At 40.8% G+C, this 17,788-nt stretch overlaps 1 protein-coding gene across 1 annotated transcript in view; it reads right to left on the bottom strand.

Moving 5' to 3' along the window:
- Nucleotides 1-17,788, bottom strand: part of TRHDE (thyrotropin releasing hormone degrading enzyme) — a 194,930-nt gene that overhangs the window by 68,778 nt on the left and 108,364 nt on the right. The window contains exons 6-7 of the mRNA XM_081928012.1: nt 15,140-15,277; nt 4,272-4,337 (exon numbers count right to left, since the gene is read on the bottom strand). Of these exons, the coding sequence (XP_081784138.1) occupies nt 4,272-4,337; nt 15,140-15,277 (204 nt within the window). The remainder of the gene's footprint in view (nt 1-4,271; nt 4,338-15,139; nt 15,278-17,788) is intronic.

The raw sequence follows: 17,788 nt of genomic DNA, 5'->3' as shown, positions 1-17,788 counted from the left end.
CCTGCACATCCCAGTAGGCCTGGACGGATGGCGGCATTGTGTGCGTGATGGCACACACACACACACACACACCCCAATGTTGGGTGCACCTGATCATTCCTAAGTATCACCTCCCAACAATTAAAACTCAATTGCATCCCTGGTTTTCTGGGATTGGGGGGGGTGTTAATGAAGCAGTTGAGGAGACAGGAGGAACACAAATGGAATGAAACTCAAAATGAGTCCAGCTGAACACTGGCTTTCCCAGGCCACTAAATTCTTGTCAACCAGCTGGTTGAGATGGAGACTGGGAACACTGTGCTCATGGTTTCACTCTTATGAAGATGTTAGATTCCAAAAGGTGATGGCAGGGGATTTTAGCTTAGTGCTGTGGCATGTTTCCTATGCTGTTTTAGAACACAGGATCTGGATGGTATCATGACAACTAACTATCTTCACTTGTAATCTCATCTAGGAGTATCCATGAACAATCCTTAGCATCCTCTTCACCATTTTACAAACATCAGCTAAGGTATATCCTGTGATCTCTCCTGCCTCTAATTGATTTTAATACTTGAAAATTCTCTGTTGATTTTATTGATTTTTGGCTTTACCTGCTATTGTATTTTACTGTTTAGGTGTGTGTGTTTTCCTACTGATTTTATGGATTTTATCTTTTATTTAGGGGTTTCATTAATTGTAAGTACAGTGGTACGTCAGGTTACATACGCTTCAGGTTACATACGCTTCAGGTTACAGACTCTGCTAACCCAGAAATAGTACCTCGGGTTAAGAACTTTGCTTCAGGATGAGAACAGAAATCTCACGGCAGCAGCGGGAGGCCCCATTAGCTAAAGTGGTGCTTCAGGTTAAGAACAGTTTCAGGTTAAGAACAGACCTCCGGAATGAATTAAGTATGTAATCAGAGGTACCACTGTATTGTAAGATACCTTGAGGCAATGTGTGAGAATAAACAAATAAGTAAGCCCAACCACATAACTGGGAGTGTGGCGAGTATCTTGGAAGTCCTAAGCGTATGTGGGTCAGTTCTGTGGGAAAGACTTATGCGATAACCTCATGTGGTTTTATAAATTGCATATTTTCCCAGCAACTTGGGTGGCATTCCTTAAAAATACTTCCCAGGCAGCTAGGCTAACATTTAAAGGGCCTCTCAGCTTTAAGTGTCTGTCTAGTAGAGTGGATAAAAGGTCCTTGGCATGATGTATACAGTACAACCAAAACCACAAAAGATGTTAATTTATCACAGAGACAGGAGATCCCACAGTAAACTAATGCAAACTGCTGATGATGCACTAAATCAAAGTGAGTGATGAACACAAATATAGCAGCAACTGAAGTTCAAAAGGATACAGATCTGTGTGATCAATGAGCTGCCAAATGGCAAATGAAATGTAATGTAGACAAACTCACAGAAATACACATTGGTCTAAGAATAATCAAATCATGCAAAAGATAAATGCAAATGGACTCTAAGCTAGCTATCCCCTTAGGGCTGGATATGACAGCATATACCTCTTTAAACAAAGCCATACTAAGGTATATTTGATCTTCAACACTATAGTTACAACCCATGTCCAAAGCGCAACATATTCAATACAGAAACTGATTTTTCTTTTTAAAAATGTGTTTATTCACACACACACACACAATATTTTACTAGGATACTTCAGTCTTAAAAACAGGCCACGTTATCCAAACTGAACTCTACCAATGTCAGTTCATGTAAGGAATAACCACAAACAAAACTATTTTAAATGAAATCATCACACATCAGTCAATGGCCGTCTACAAGGAGACAGACAGAGAAAACTTTCCCCTAATGGTTTGATATAGACATCCATTTACAGTGATGTAAGGAGGGCTTTAGAAGAATGCTAACCATTTCCCCATCCCACCCACGCTCATCAGCTGCCTTCTTACCTTTAAAACTTCTACCAGAAATAGACTCTGCAGAGACAGCTTAATGCAGTGGTGAATGCTGGACTAGGAACTAGGTGACCAGGGCTAAAATCCCCACTCAGTCATGAAGCTCAGCCACTAGCTTAACTTCACAAGTTTGTTGTAAGGCTAAAATGGGGAGGAGGAGAACTCTGTACAAGAAAAGTGGGATAGAAATGTAAAACATACAAAATGCATGATGGGAATTGCCATATTTTTTTGTGTATAACACGCCTCCATGTATAAGACGCCCCCTGTTTTGTGGGACTCCAAATTTAGAAAATGGGGGCAGATTGTTGAGAGTTATTGAGCTTTGGGGGGCGGGGGATGGCCCAGAGTTGTAGAGCTTTTTTAGGGGGGATTGCCAAAAATCATTCACCCGCCTGACCTATGCTGCCACTCACACGCGTCGCCAAAGCGACCTATCGTCTGTCCCTTCGCCGACAGAAGCCAGCAATCACCCATCCAATTGCCTCAGTGACAGCCAATCAACACCAGCCCTTGCCTCAGCCACCAATAACGCGCCCAATCACCACTCACAATCTCCTGCTCTTGGCAGTAACCATTCCCACGTCCCCCCCATGCACAACCCCCAACATAATTTTAAAATAAAAAAACCCTTGTCTTATACACAGAAAAGTACAGTGTTATTAATTACAACAACCTCCAAATACTTGAAAATGATGATGATGGGTTATACCATATTGTCCTCACAGCAGCAGTTGGACAAGGGTTAGGGTGAGACATAGTGACATAAAATGAGACATAGTGACATAAAAGTTTACCTGCTGAGATTTGTAGGTAGGGAGCATTTGAACCTCAGTCCCCCAGTGCTATAAAGCCATACTAGCTGTCTATTTCTACCTTCTATTTCTTCAGGTAATCATTTCCATTTATTTATTTAATACGTTTTTGCACATTTATAGCACCAGGTCTTTCAAGGTGGCTTCCAGTGTATTAAAAAGTCACAGAATTTCCAACCAACACTCAAATGTAACCATAAACTGCCATATATTCCCAATTTAACAGTAAAAACAGGATTATCAATAGCAACAAGAACATCCAGACAAGCATAACAATACTAAAACCAAAATGCAGGTAAACATGATTAGTTTAGAATGGGTATATTAACCATTTTTAAGTTCCTGCACACAAGTTTCTGGTGGGTTCCCTTCCCCTGAGGCAAGCAAGCCTAAAAAGCAAGGTCTATATGCATACATATTATAGAAACAAGAAAACCAGATGTTTGGAGGCAATTCAACAAAACTCTATTTCAAAACACCACCAATCAAAATCCTGCCAAATTTATGGGGGAGAGAAAAAGTACTCTGATATTATTTCAGTCATTGCCATATTACACACATCTTTATATGGTACAGATGGTATGCTTATTTAACTTTTGTTTTCTATTTTACCTTCCAGTCTACAGGGTTGAAGATAGAATTACCATGTTAAAATATGACCTGATCCCAGATGTAGTTTATTTAAATTTCAGATTGAAAAGCTTACTAAGAACAGATAAGATTGATTGCTCCTTCCATTTTAGCATAATTGTATTTCAGGTGAACATCAATTTACTTTAAAGGACACCTCTAAGTAACAGACTGCATCATACATAATTCATCAATCACAGCTGCCTGTTACATGATTTACTTAAACAGATTTCAATGGAATAAAGGGAGTTGCATTGTTTTTCTGCGTTGGCTTGTTTGCTTTTAAATTGTTTTGGAAACTTTAATTTACTTGGAATTGTTCTTGGAAAGACTTTATCCTTGGCAAAGCGCAAGCTAACATTCACGCCATTCAAAATTTCATCCAGATGTGCTGGCCATTAATTTACTGTTAAACGCAAAATGAGTTTCCGAAATATCATTAAGGCAATGAAGAAATCATGCTAATCAAAAGCAAAAGGGTTTTGATGAGAGAGAACTATTTCTTCACAATATTATGATAGTTTTTAAAAAATATAGCTTGAGTTTTCATTGCTTTTGTACTTAAAAAATCTAACCCCATTCCTTCTGAAATCACTTAAACGTATATATATCAGTGAAGATAGCAATATTTCTCAAAAAGGTGCAAGTTCATGATGGATCCACAAATGGATTCAAAAAAGCCGCCATCTAACAAAATGGCAGAAGGCACCTTTATTTTCTTAAATGGCACAAGGTTTTACACTGCACTATCTATTTTTTCCTGCTAAAGCTTGTCTTAAATATATATCGGCAATACAACAGCTGTAGTTTCAAAAACTAACAGAAATATATGCAACAAAAACACAATGGCAGAAACGCAAGCACAAGCACACAAGAAAAGAAGGAATGTTTTCTACATACTTGTAGGCCCATCTGAAACACTGAGTGACCCATAAAATTAGCCAGCATTCGAATTAAAGCTGCGCCCTGTGAACATAATTCACAAAAGGAAATGTTGAAAAAAAAATTACACAAACATTCTTATAGCAATAGCATATGCAATATACATTTAGTCCTTTTAATGATTATTATAGGCTTATCATAAATAATTACATTTAGAAGCAGGCAATTTTTTATTCAACATATGCCGAGTACGAACTCACACATGCTTTGTGGAAGCAAGAGATAAAAGAAACATATTATTTGGAAGTGGGAAGCTAATAAACCATAAAACATAAATATTACCAAATGCGGTGACATGTTAGAAAAGCACATTATTTTCATTAGCTAGCACAACACTGTTTCACCTTAAGAAGAAAAGTGTAATGAGATGGATGAAACAAAAATAAAATATGACAGGTGCAACACACATAGAGTATATCAGATTGAACTAGGCTAAGAAAACATGGCTGATTGAGGTCCAGTCACAAGCCCCTATGTAATGTTAAATTATGGGTTGACATTACATACATGAGTCATGGGCTCCTGCCCTCTGCCCTCCTCTTTGGGTGCAGCTCTTTTTAACTTACATTGGTTACCTGTTTTGTCTAAATGCAGGCAGAATGTGGTTAGCCTTATCTATGATTGAAGAAACAAGCAGACTTCAAACCACGTTCATGATACTGGCATGATATCTGAAGGTAACAAATAGCCATCATAACTATTCTCAATTGATAACCCTTGTTGTCCTCCATCATTTTTCTTATTCCCATTTTAAAGCCATTTAAGATGGTGGGCAGAACCGCACATAGCACATTCCACTATTTAACTATGCGCCGTGTGAAGAACTACTGCCCATTGTCTGTCCTAGATCTTCTACTCTTCAGATTCATTGGATAACCCCAGGCATTATGAGAGAGAGAACTTCTCTTTCTCCACCTTTTTCAGACATGTCAATAATAATGTTATACACATCTAACAAGCCTCCCACCTCTTCCCCAAGCCCAAGATGTTGTATGCTTTCCTTATAGGGAGTTTGTCCAGACCCTTGTTCATTTTAGTTGCTCTTTTCTGCACCTTTTCCAGCTCTACAATATCCCTTTTGCGATGTGGCAACCAGAACTGTTCACAGAGAAGTTGCATGTGCACCAGAGCAATCAGAATACACACTTGAACTTCAAGTTGGTGATTATAACGTTTAGCTTGTCAGAGGCTTCAATGGTGACCAGATTGGACATTTTATCTTGTGGCTAGCCCAATGCAGTTTGCAAAATGGGTTTTATTTTATTTTTAAAGACAACTTTGCAAAAGTAAGAAAAAATGCCCACCTTTTAATCATATTAAGCAAACACATTTAACAAATGATAAATTCATAGGGGTTTTTTAATCATACCTTATGTTTACTATTAAAGAAAACTTAGACATTTCATAAACTAATTTGTAGTTTAAGGTAGGTTCTTGTTCTGAGCATTAGTTAACGTTATAATCAATTCCACTGAAACAAACCAGTTCCACTGCAACAAACTATGCAGAACTTCAGTAAGTGGGATGGTCACTGTCTTCTGTCCTGAAAAGCATAATGATTTCCCAAAACATATTATGGGATTCCAATAGCCATTAGAGAACAAGTAAGCATGCTAGATGCTGCCTCTAGATCACATAGTTGAATTGGAGAGGCAGAAACCATCCAATAGCTGTGAAAGAAAGGTAAGTTTGGAAACAATCAAAATCTTTTGCATTAACATACCCCTGCATTTTTCAAAAGTAGAGAGAAAAGTATGAATCGTTGACCTTTTGAAGACATCTAAAATGACCTAGAGCCAATGAGCATAACCACCTTGAGTGGTTATAATCCTCATAACTTGACCTAAGATGATGGGTGTGGAGTTTGTCAAGAGGAACACATCTTCTGAATGTTCCAATACATGCTGAGTTTATGTATGAACACTATCTTGTTAAACCCATTAAGGTTATTAAACTTAATAGTAGAATCGAAACCTACTCTCAAAACCAATTTGTTATATCAGCGTCACCTCCTCGTTATTTGATATCACAATCACAAAGGCTGCATTCTCACCTACACTAGTGAACAGTGACTGAAGCTGCTTAGAAGCAGTTGCTGGCTGAGCTTCCTTCTCCTTCTAGGAGAACAAAGTAATTTTATAACTCACAAACAATAGGAATGAGAGCAGGCCCATGCAGGTTGTGAATCTTCTTTCATTTCACTAAAAACATTTCTGAAATAATTAATCACCATTCATTTTTCAGAAACTCAGACCACCCTGTGATCTCAAATCCATTTAAACAAAAAGACGACAACAGGTTGCAAAGCACTCGCACAAGAATATGCACATTTCTGTCATTGAATAGCAGCCAACAAGCAATATCCAAGTCACTTTTACCAAACAATTATTTTGTTGACACTAGACAGACGCAGCTGGATGCCAGTATGAAATTTAGCTCATTAGGAAATTCACAGCATGAATTAAAGTTTGAGAACAAAGCATGTCAAACTCAGTTCTTAAAATGACATTTGAAAAATCTTTCATAAAATAAATAAATTAGATTTGAAGCACCTTCATGAGCATCATCAAATGTGTTTTGATAAACTTCCAAGTCCTAAAGGTAGAGGAATATGATTTCCCTGTAATGTATATAAGTGGGGTTTGTTTGTTGATTTTTTTTTTGCTTTTTAAAATGATGGCGGGTTAAAGCTGAAATCCTAAACACAAGTACCCAGAATTAGACCCCAATGAGCTCAGTGGGATTTCCTGCAGAACAAATATTGATTTATGTATTTATTTATTTGGTTTTTATACTGTCCTTCATCTGAAGATCACAGAGCAGTTATATTGTAAACACAAAAATACTTAGTATAATAACAAACAAAAATAATAACTCTCACCCCCCCCCCCCCGCACACACATACAAGTTCAAAAGGCCATAGATTAATTGGCCAAAAGCATGGTAGAAGAGGAATGTTTTCGCCCGACGCCTAAAGATATGTAATGAAGGGGCCAGGCAAGCCTCCCAGGCGAGAACATTCCACAGACTGCAAAAAAGACCCATTCTTGTGTTGCCACCCTCCAGACTTCTCACAGAGGAGAGACATTAAAAAGAGCCTCAGATGATGATCACAGGGTCTGGGTCCATCCATATGGGAAGAGGTGATCCTTGAAGAATTGCAGTCCTGAGCTGCTTCAGGCTTTATAAGTCAAAACCAGCAGACACCAACTGGAAGCCAGTGCAGTTGGGTCAAGATTGGCGTTATATGTTCAAACTATATTGCTCTAGTGAGGAACCTGACTATTGAATTCTGCACCAGCAGAAGTTTCTGAACCATATCCAGAGGCGGCCCCACCTTGCCAAAAAAGGAAATACTTGACGATAGTTGTTTAACACTTCGGGGTCCTAGGAGGTCTTCTTAAGGAAGGGGCACACCATTGCCTCCTTCAAGGCAGATGGTACCTCCCCCCAACTCTAATATTTATTGTTTAATAGTTACTATTTAATATTTGATTGAGATTAATTGGTTAATAAATTTGTTTGTATTCTATAGCTTTACTTCATTTTGTAAGCCATTTTTATTTTTACTACGTAGGGCAAAAACTTTGCGCTCTGGGGCCAAAGCTCTAAACAATAAATTTAGAACAGACCTACTGTATTTTTCACTCTATAAGACGCACCAGACCACAAGATGCACCTAGTTTTTGGAGGAGGAAAACAAGAAAAAAAAATATTCTGAATCTCAGAAGCCAGAACAGCAAGAGGGATCGCTGCACAGTGAAAGCAGCGATCCCTCTTGCTGTTCTGGCTTCTGAGATAGCTGCGCAGCCTGCATTCGCTCCATAAGATGCACACACATTTCCCCTTACTTTTTAGGAGGGAAAAAGTGAGTCTTATAGAGCAAATAATACGGTAAATATATCTGTGAATCACCAGGCAGTTTCTACTTCAGCTTTTTCAAAAAGCAAATATCACATTAAGCAACACCGAACAGCATTTTGGAGGAAAAAGTACAGTTTATGATTTGCCTAACATGTTGCTTGCTTGCTTGATTATGGCTGAGACAACCAATGGTTTACTCAATTAGAAAATTAATTAACTTAATTTTAAGGTAACGACTTAATTTCTCCATAACAATAAATGAGAAAGGACTCTCCATTACTTTTTTGTGACTGCTCTACACAGTTACACTAAACCTGTAGATTTATCCCAGTAAACCACAGGTATACCTGCAGACCACATACCACACAAGTCATGCAGGTGTTGCCTAGTATGTTTTGTGAGTGCTGGCAACAGCCAATGCAATATTTCTCTGGGAGAAAAGGTCATTTATAATGGTAATTACACATCAGAAGTTCTTCTATATATGCTTGAGCTTTACCTACAAGGAAGGCTGCATCAGCTCAGTGGAGGATACTTATAGATCATGAAATATCTGCATGCTCCTTCTGAAATGGATGGTGATGTCACCGAGAACTCCAGCAATATTTTACAGGAGGAAAGAAGATGCTGTGCCAAAATAGTTAAGGGTCTGCTCTACGATTTATCTGAGAAAATGTAGAGAAATCTATCTGACAGAGAATGAGAAAACGCAGCTCTGCCTCCTGGTACACTTTACAGTACTGAACAATTCTTCTCTGGGATGGATATAGACATACTAAAGATAGAATAAATCTTTGAGGAAAATGATCAGATGGGGAAGCATCATGAATACAAACTGACAGTGTATCTTGAGGGAACAACTTTATACTTTATATTTATCAATCATATTACTAAAAAAAAAATTGCAATGTCCTGGTGGAGTACAGTTGTTAGGAACACAAGCTATGAGCAAGAGGTGTTCTCAATTCAAATCTCAGTGTTAAAGCTCACTGGGTAGCCTTAGGGATTCCACTAAACTCCAGTCTCCAAAAATAATGAGAGAATTACACTGGGATATTCTAGAGATAAGGATACTGAGCAAGGGTATGTAGCTCTTTGAATACTTAAGGGGAGTACAGTATAAATATTAACTACTATTATGCAGTTCTTTATCTGTGAATGCTCTTCTTAATACGTAGCTACTTCACATACTGAGTGATTTCTTGGTTTTTGTCTAAATTGTTAATAGTTTCTTCCAGTTAAGAATAATATGAGATGGTATGGAGGTTGGTTGGGGTATGAGGATGCCATACTAATACAGTGTAGGTATTAAAATTATGAGCCCAACCCAGACATTAGAATAAAAAGCTAAAAATTGCAAAGCATGTTCTTTTTATATCGATGATAAAAAATAAATACTGAAGGTACCACAAAATAAGAGTTCCAAGAATTGCTGCTATATTTCTTGCTCAAAACATCAGTATCTCCCAAACTAACAAACTAAATTGAACACTCTTGAGCTCTAAATGGTCAGAAGATCTCAGAGAACAATTGAGGACAGGCTTTTAAAACTTAAGATTCAGAGAGCATTTTCCATGTGTTTATCATGACAATGAAAGCAAAGAAAAAGAAATAGGAGAAGCAGAAAATATAGATACCTTTGTATGCCCACAATCTTTTTCTAAACTAGAGCTCCAAGGGTGCTGATTTCCCCCCAAATCCACGCCTGTATTACATTTGAAATTGTTTTATATAAATTGTTTTACTTGCTGCTGGTTTTATCATTAAAACATTTTGGGATATTTTATAGGAAGTGCCTCATAAATGGAATAAAATCAATAATGTTGCCATATTGTTGGTGAGGTTTGGAAGACGTATAATGGAGTTTACTCCAGCGATCCATGTTACTCTCCCCGCATTTCCAGGAGTTTTGCACAGTATTTTGGAAAAGGTAGGCTCAACACAAAGGGGACTGCATCTCTGCATTCTCTAACTCCTCCAAGCTTTTCATGTGGGTGGACTGCAAAAAATGTACTTCCCCTTCTCAAAAGAAAACTATCTAGCATCTTCATAGTATGCCCATCCTGTCAACATAGGGGTGAAAAAACTCCACTGATGTATTCTACCACTGATAACTCTTGTTAAAATATATGAAGCCTAGGTTTGTGCTTTAGAGACTATTAGAAGTCAGTGCTTTCCTAGTATTTTTATAAGAGCGTGTAAAAGAAAATGAGATTCAACAGGAAATAAACATAAACAAACATGTCCTTCAAATGGACTTGAAAATATCCTCCCCAACCATTCATTGTAAATATAAAAACAGCGCAGCCGGCTTAGTTGTTCAGACAAAATGTCGCTGGGACTTCATTTATATCAGCAGTTCCATTTAGCCCCTCCACCAGGGCCTCTCTTATGTGTTCTGACACCACTGACAAGGACAAAAGCACAATATATTTTTTCATTAAGCATCCTTATGAGAAAATCTTCAAGGATGGGCAAACACAGGAGGTTGATGAAATTATTTACACAGATGAGCCATCACTGAAGTTCAAGTACAATACTGAATAAAAATAGTACTTAAATGCTTATCACAACTTCCACTGCTTCATTAACTTATTTTGGATATTAAACTAGCTCTGTACACTGAAATAGCATCCCAAATGCACTAATGTACAACAAAAATGCTCATCATAATGGAATCATAGTAGCAAAGTATGGTTTGAGCATTTTCACAATAAGAGGAAAATGTATTCCAAGTAGTTTGAACCTGCCTACAGAGACAAATAATAAATGAGACTTAAAATCTGATGTTGTTAAAAGAAGATTGGGGAACATCCTTATGAATTGCCAAGAGGGGACAAAATGTGGCGTTAACATTCTGTCTTTATAAAGCAGTAGTATGAGCAGAAATAGTTGTCCACTAGGTCTAAGGTCAATAGTTGCAGGCTTCTGGCTGCCCCCTGTGCAAGTTGCATGCTACATAGATAGTTGTGGACTGAAGCACTGCCCCAAAGTTGTAAGCACAGTTGTGATGATGTTAACTCCATTGAATGTCCCTTTCTGAAGATTAGCTTGTACAGCTAAAATCAATGTGTGGAGAATCAGGGAAATGTTGAAAGAAAGGTTGGTCAGAATGCACACAGAATTATAAATGGGAATGTTTGAAAAGGTCAGTTAGGTTTATATGATTAACTACAGGAGGTCAATAGGTTGGCAGCTACCTCTGAGGTTCGGGGATATGATGTTTATACAGTTACCTGCGGGAGGTCAAAAGGCCAGCAGTTACCTTTGTGATCCAGGGACACAATGTTTTTATGGTTAATTGTAGAAGGTCAAACAATTGGCAGTTACCTCTGAGATCTAGGGGTACAATGTTTACCTGTTGCCTACCTATAGTTGGCTCCCTACCAAGAATCATAGTCTATCAGCATAGAAACATATCCATCCCCAAGGAAGTTTACAGTTGTCAGTACATTAGGAATCAATCTTTTTACATTTGTCGGGGTGGGAGGGCAAAGTTGGGATGTGATAGAAACATTCTATGTTTATTTATTGGCTCATCGTTATAGGCAAATACAAGCTGGCAAAGTAAAGTGTGATTAGTTTGGGGGGAGGTATGGCTGGAAAGTTTTGGGGGTTAGGCATAGCTCTTCCAGAGAGAGTCAAATAAGAAGCTGGAAAAGAAGACAATGATGAAGTACAGGAAAGCTTGAAGCCAGCCCCGAGAAATGAAAATAAAAAAATGAAAATAAAATCCAAGAAAAAAGAGATTTATTTATTATCCTAACTTATTATTTGACATCTATTATAGCTTTCTTTGGACGTGGGTGGCGCTGTGGGTTAAACCACGGAGCCTAAGACTTGCCGATCAGAAGGTCAGCTGTTCGAATCCCCGCGACGGGGTGAGCTCCTGTTGCTCTGTCCCTGCTCCTGCCAACCTAGCAGTTTGAAAGCACATCAAAGTGCAAGTAGATAAACAGGTACCGCTGGTTCGCCAGAAGCGGCTTAGTCACGCTGGCCACATGACTCGGAAGCTGTACGCCAGCTCCCTCAGCCAATAAAGCGAGATGAGCACCACAACCCCAGAGTCGGCCACGACTCGACCTAATGGTTGAGGGTCCCTTTACCTTTATTGCTTTCTTTAAACACAAGTTTGATTTGAGAAGGGAAAACTGCAGTTGCCAAAGTACATGTACTAGTACATGATGCTCTTTTTAATGGATTCAACGAAAGAATTAAAAATCATCCAGATGAAAAAACTGCTTCCTAGCTCCAGGTTATCTGCTTCTATACATGGTAGCCATGGAGGGCAGAAAGTGGAAATGACAAGTACATTTAGCTTGATAGATATTTAAGCAGCATGCATTGTATGGGATGCCAAGGGATGAGCAGTATCTCTGGTGGGGAACACGTTGTTTATCTTCTGGGGTAGTTCATCCATCATTGGTCCCCACCCAGCACTCAGCATTCATCTGTGGCTCCTGGAAGCTCTTAGCATGTGTCAGTGGCCACACCCTAGGAAGCAGCTTCAACTGGTCAACTAAGGTAAAGGTAAGGTAAAAGTTAAGTCCAGTTATGGGGGTGCAGCGCTCATCTCGTTTCAGGCTGAGTGAGCTAGCGTATGTCCACAGACAGCTTTCCGGGTCATGTGGCCAGCATGACTAAACCACTTCTGGAGCAACGGAACACCGTGACAGAAGCCAGAGTGCACAGAAACACTGTTTACCTTCCCACTGCAGTGGTATCTATTTATCTACTGGTATGCTTTTGAACTGCTAGGTTGGCAGGAGAGGGGACAGAGCAACAGGAGCTCACACCATCGCAGGGATTCAAACCACCGATCTTCTGATCGGTAAGCCCAAGAGGCTCAGTGGTTTAGACCACAATGCCACCTAAACCAGGTGAGGATAGCCAATGGGTCTCAAACCCTCAGGAAATTAAAGACTTGTCTTATCCCCTACATACAAAACCAGGATCTGGCAGATTGAGCAGACAAACCAATTATGGGTGCAATGGTCAAGAAGGTGATTTCTGCATTTGCTGTAGAGGGAAATGAGGGGCAGATGGGTTTCATCAACCTGCCAAGATAGCCCATCTAGGAGAAGGAAAACTCTGATCCACTGTCTTGCAGCTATACTCATTCATGAGAAAGGCTTCAGGAATATACACTGAAGAACAATCCATACCCACTGCCTTGTCTCTTTGAGAAAAGAAAAGGCTGAGGGATAACCTACACAAATCTGGAGTGGAGTCCCCAAGGTGGTTGGATGGTGTCTTATAAGCTCCCTTCTGGCAACTCCTGCAGCCAAGCTGGTGCCAAATGTATTGCTCTGTTTTCCTTTGGACCACATCAGCAAGGGCAAGAGTGGGGTCCTGTTGGCTGGGCAGCCCAGGACTTCCATACACACTGCTCAGGCTTGCATCCCAGAGAGTGTCAGGTTTCTTTCCAGAGTGCATTAAGATAAGGAGAATCAAGGTAATACCCCTAAAGCATTGTTTTATTCAGAATGTTGAATGAATCTATTAACAGTAACATTCCTGATAGGCACTACACTTAAGCAAACATAGGCAAACTCTATCTTAGTGTTTGGTTGAGAAATGAATATGGATAGAAGAAAATTAAAGACAGAAACAAAAATGTAGGACTTTTTGTTATTTAAAGACAAACTAATTTAACTATTATAAACCAAAATATTCCTATTATCTGTGTGGGAGTTCAACCTACTCATTGGCTGACCTGCTCGGATATCAAGAGGATTTATAATACTCTAGAGGCTAGGAGGATGAATAAGCCCAAGAAATACTGCCCGAGAGTGCAGCTTCTGTGAAAGGAGTAAAAGTGGTTAGGGGGAAATTTTACAAACAGCTTTGGAGAAAGAGCAGAGCAAGTCACACCAGATGACTCAAAGAAGTAATCAACACCACGCAGATGGAAAACTCCCTGATCTCAGATATGAATCAGACAGAATTTCCAGATATGACAGCAAGAGAGAATTTGAGTATGGAAAAACGCCAAAAGGAAACTTTACTTGGGCACATATCCATAATAATATTCTGTCCTGGTTCTGATTGAATTTGAGCTCCCAGAGAAAAGGAGAGGGTGTTCTGCAAACGTCAGAGATGGGTAAAAATATATGAACCTGATGGGCCACAACTGTGGAATAAGAATAATAACCACAATCTATCCTTCATAACTGCACTCATCCGGGTTCCAGGAGTGTGATCCTTGTGGTTTTTTTTTGTTTTAAAAATAGCATTAATAAATGCATTTCGATTTCACGTTGAAAATTAGATATTTTTAGGATGCTATCACTGGATGTTACCCATTATTTAAGTAAAAATACTTGTTAAAGTGAAAAGGCATTTAATCTTTTGCAGTCTGATTTCAAATATTCCTTTGAAGCCTTTGGCCACTAACTGGTTAATGCTACTGGATCTTATTCTTAGGATGGGTGTTGGACTATGTGCATGCACACTTTTAAAATGGTTTAAAGTGTTTTCAGTGCTGTTTTAAATATGAGGACTTATTTCTTTTTTTTATTTGTGCTTTTAGTTGTATCTGTTGTAATTCATGCTGTGAACTGCCTTGGGTGCTGCACTGGGAGAAAGGAAGGATATTAAACTAATAAACTGATTACATTTTTAAAATGCATTTATAAATGCAATTTATAAATTAACTTCTGCAAATTGCCATGTCAAGAATTTTATATCTGTAGTTGATTCAGGATACATGGCCAGCCTGACACAAAATCAGGTTTTTAAAATGGACAGTGGACCGATCACCTCCACTTTTGGAGCTGGTTATAAGGGAGAATAATGAACAGACTTTGCCAAATATAGCCTTTTCCTTGCTGTGGAAGAATCAAAAGCCCACATCACCATGCAATTAAAGTGTAGTAACTCCAAGCTATGGAAATAATAGTATGTTAGATGATAAATACCCCCCCAAAATCCAACAAACATGACTTTTGTTTTGCTCCCACCTTTTTATACGCGATCCAGTCAAACACTCTGTCAATGTCTGTGGCTTGCTGCACTTCCTGTGACACCGGGTGTGAACTAGCCAGGCCATCAAGCAGCATTACTTCATGTAAAACATCTGTCAGGAACCTCTGCTTCTCCTGAAATACAACAAAACACACTCGTACATTTGCAATTACACAGAGATTTGCAGTTCCACAGATAAAAATCTGAAGCTGTGAAGATAGCAGTTTCACACATTCCTTTATGCATTCTGATATTATGTGGATTTATTAGCTGGCAGCTCATCTGGAGAATGAACAGTGAAACAGTTGCTCAAACAGGATCTCCACATTTGCAGCACGGTATCCAAAGCCCTTTGAAGGAAAGGAATATTATGAAATGCAGTGCCATAATAACTGCATGCGAGATGTTATCTACTTCTAAGCACAAATAGCAGCAGCCAGCGCAAAACAACACCACCAACAACAACACACACCATGGAGAATAAGAGGTGGTGCACTCTTTGATGCCTATGTGGAAACCCCCACCCCTCCAGGCGACGGACCAATGAATCTCCACCCTCTATTTAAACCGAGTGAGCAGACCTGAGTAAAGCCTTCTCATTTTGGTCTGCTCCTGTGGCCACACCCCCAGCAGCACCACAGATTGGCTTATTTGAATAGGGGTTTGGCGGGAACCCCCAGCGCTCCGCAGTGCCGGGAAGGTGAGCCAGCTGACAACCCAGCATGTCACCCAGAAGATCGGGGGTGGCATATGCAGGGCCGCAAATGGCTGCCACCTCTGATGGGTGTGCAGTTATTCTCAGAAACAGTCATGAGCATGGCTCGTTCTATGCAACACTTTCAGGAACTTCAGAAAATAAAATGCTTCACAGAAAGCATGCTTTCTAGTGTTGTACTTCCTTTTTGGTGCTCATGAGCTGCCTTATCCCCAGTTTTCAAATCATACATATATGAGTTAAACGTTGTCATGAAATTACGGTTTCACGTTTATCTACACTGCACACATTTTTGTACTGACATTGACCTACTGATATATCACTTTTCTGGGTGTTTTGCATTTTTGTAAAGCTATATAACAGACAGATGAAATAACAATTCATGTAATTCTACATATGGAAATGTTATGGCTATCAGTGAGCTAATTTAAATTATATTGTGAATCAGCTGAAAAGCTGTTCCACTTCTGCTCCATCTGGAAGTCAACTTTTATGTGAAAATGCATTAGAGTACATGGAAGGTATTATTACATACTTAAACTACTGAAAAACTAGATCTAACCATTGAACACACACATGGGGTTTAGAAACTAGGCACATCAGATTGGACTTGGAATAAATGTGCAACAGCTTGTTACTTGCCTTGACTGCAGAATATTTGAACATGTTACTTGCTCCTTTATGAATATCAAAATAGGTTATCCTCAAAGAGGATAGAGCTATTAATAGCAATATTAAATTTAAATACAGAAGGAAGCGAATAGGTGTACAGTGGTGCCTCGCAAGACGAAATTAATTCGTTCCGCAAGTCTCTTCGTCTTGCGGTTTTTTCGTCTTGCGATGCACGGTTTCCCATAGGAATGCATTGAAAATCAATTAATGCGTTCCTAGGGAAACCGCCTTCAGACCAGGTCCGGGGACAGTCTGTCCCCGGACCTCTTCTGAAGGCTGGGGGGCGCGGGCTTCGCAGCAGCGCTACGAAGCCCGGCGGCTGGGGCAGGTGTTCCCGCCCCCCCCTGCTTCGGAGCAGCGTTCCGAAGCGGGGTGGCTGGGGCAGGTGTTCCCGCCCCCCGCCCGGCTTCGCAGCAGCGCTACGAAGCCCGGCGGCTGGGGCAGGTGTTCCCGCCCCCCACCCCGCTTCGGAGCAGCGTTCCGAAGCGGGGTGGCTGGGGCAGGTGTTCCCGCCCCCCGCCCGGCTTCGCAGCAGCGCTACGAAGCCCGGCGGCTGGGGCAGGTGTTCCCGCCCCCCACCCCGCTTCGGAGCAGCGTTCCGAAGCAGGGTGGCTGGGGCAGGTGTTCCCGCCCCCCGCCTGGCTTCGCAGCAGCGCTACGAAGCCCGGCGGCTGGGGCAGGTGTTCCCGCCCCCCCACCCCGCTTCGGAGCAGCGTTCCGAAGCGGGGTGGCTGGGGCAGGTGTCCGGGATCTCTTTTGAAGCAAGCGGCTGCGGAGAGACGCGATCTCCCCGCAGCCGCTTGCTTCAAAAGAGGTCCGGGATCTCTTTTGAAGCAAGCGGCTGCGGAGAGACGCGATCTCCCCGCAGCCGCTTGCTTCAAAAGAGGTCCGGGATCTCTTTTGAAGCAAGCGGCTGCGAAGAGACGCGATCTCCCCGCAGCCGCTTGCTTCAAAAGAGGTCCGGGATCTCTTTTGAAGCAAGCGGCTGCGGAGAGACGCGATCTCCCCGCAGCCGCTTGCTTCAAAAGAGGTCCGGGATCTCTTTTGAAGCAAGCGGCTGCGGAGAGACGCGATCTCCCCGCAGCCGCTTGCTTCAAAAGAGGTCCGGGATCTCTTTTGAAGCAAGCGGCTGCGGAGAGACGCGATCTCCCCGCAGCCGCTTGCTTCAAAAGAGGTCCGGGATCTCTTTTGAAGCAAGCGGCTGCGGAGAGACGCGATCTCCCCGCAGCCGCTTGCTTCAAAGGAGGTCCGGGATCTC

Source organism: Podarcis melisellensis (genome assembly GCF_964234715.1).
Source record: "Podarcis melisellensis genome assembly, chromosome: 10".
Lineage (NCBI taxonomy): Eukaryota > Metazoa > Chordata > Lepidosauria > Squamata > Lacertidae > Podarcis > Podarcis melisellensis.
This window is presented reverse-complemented; position numbering and strand designations above follow the sequence as displayed.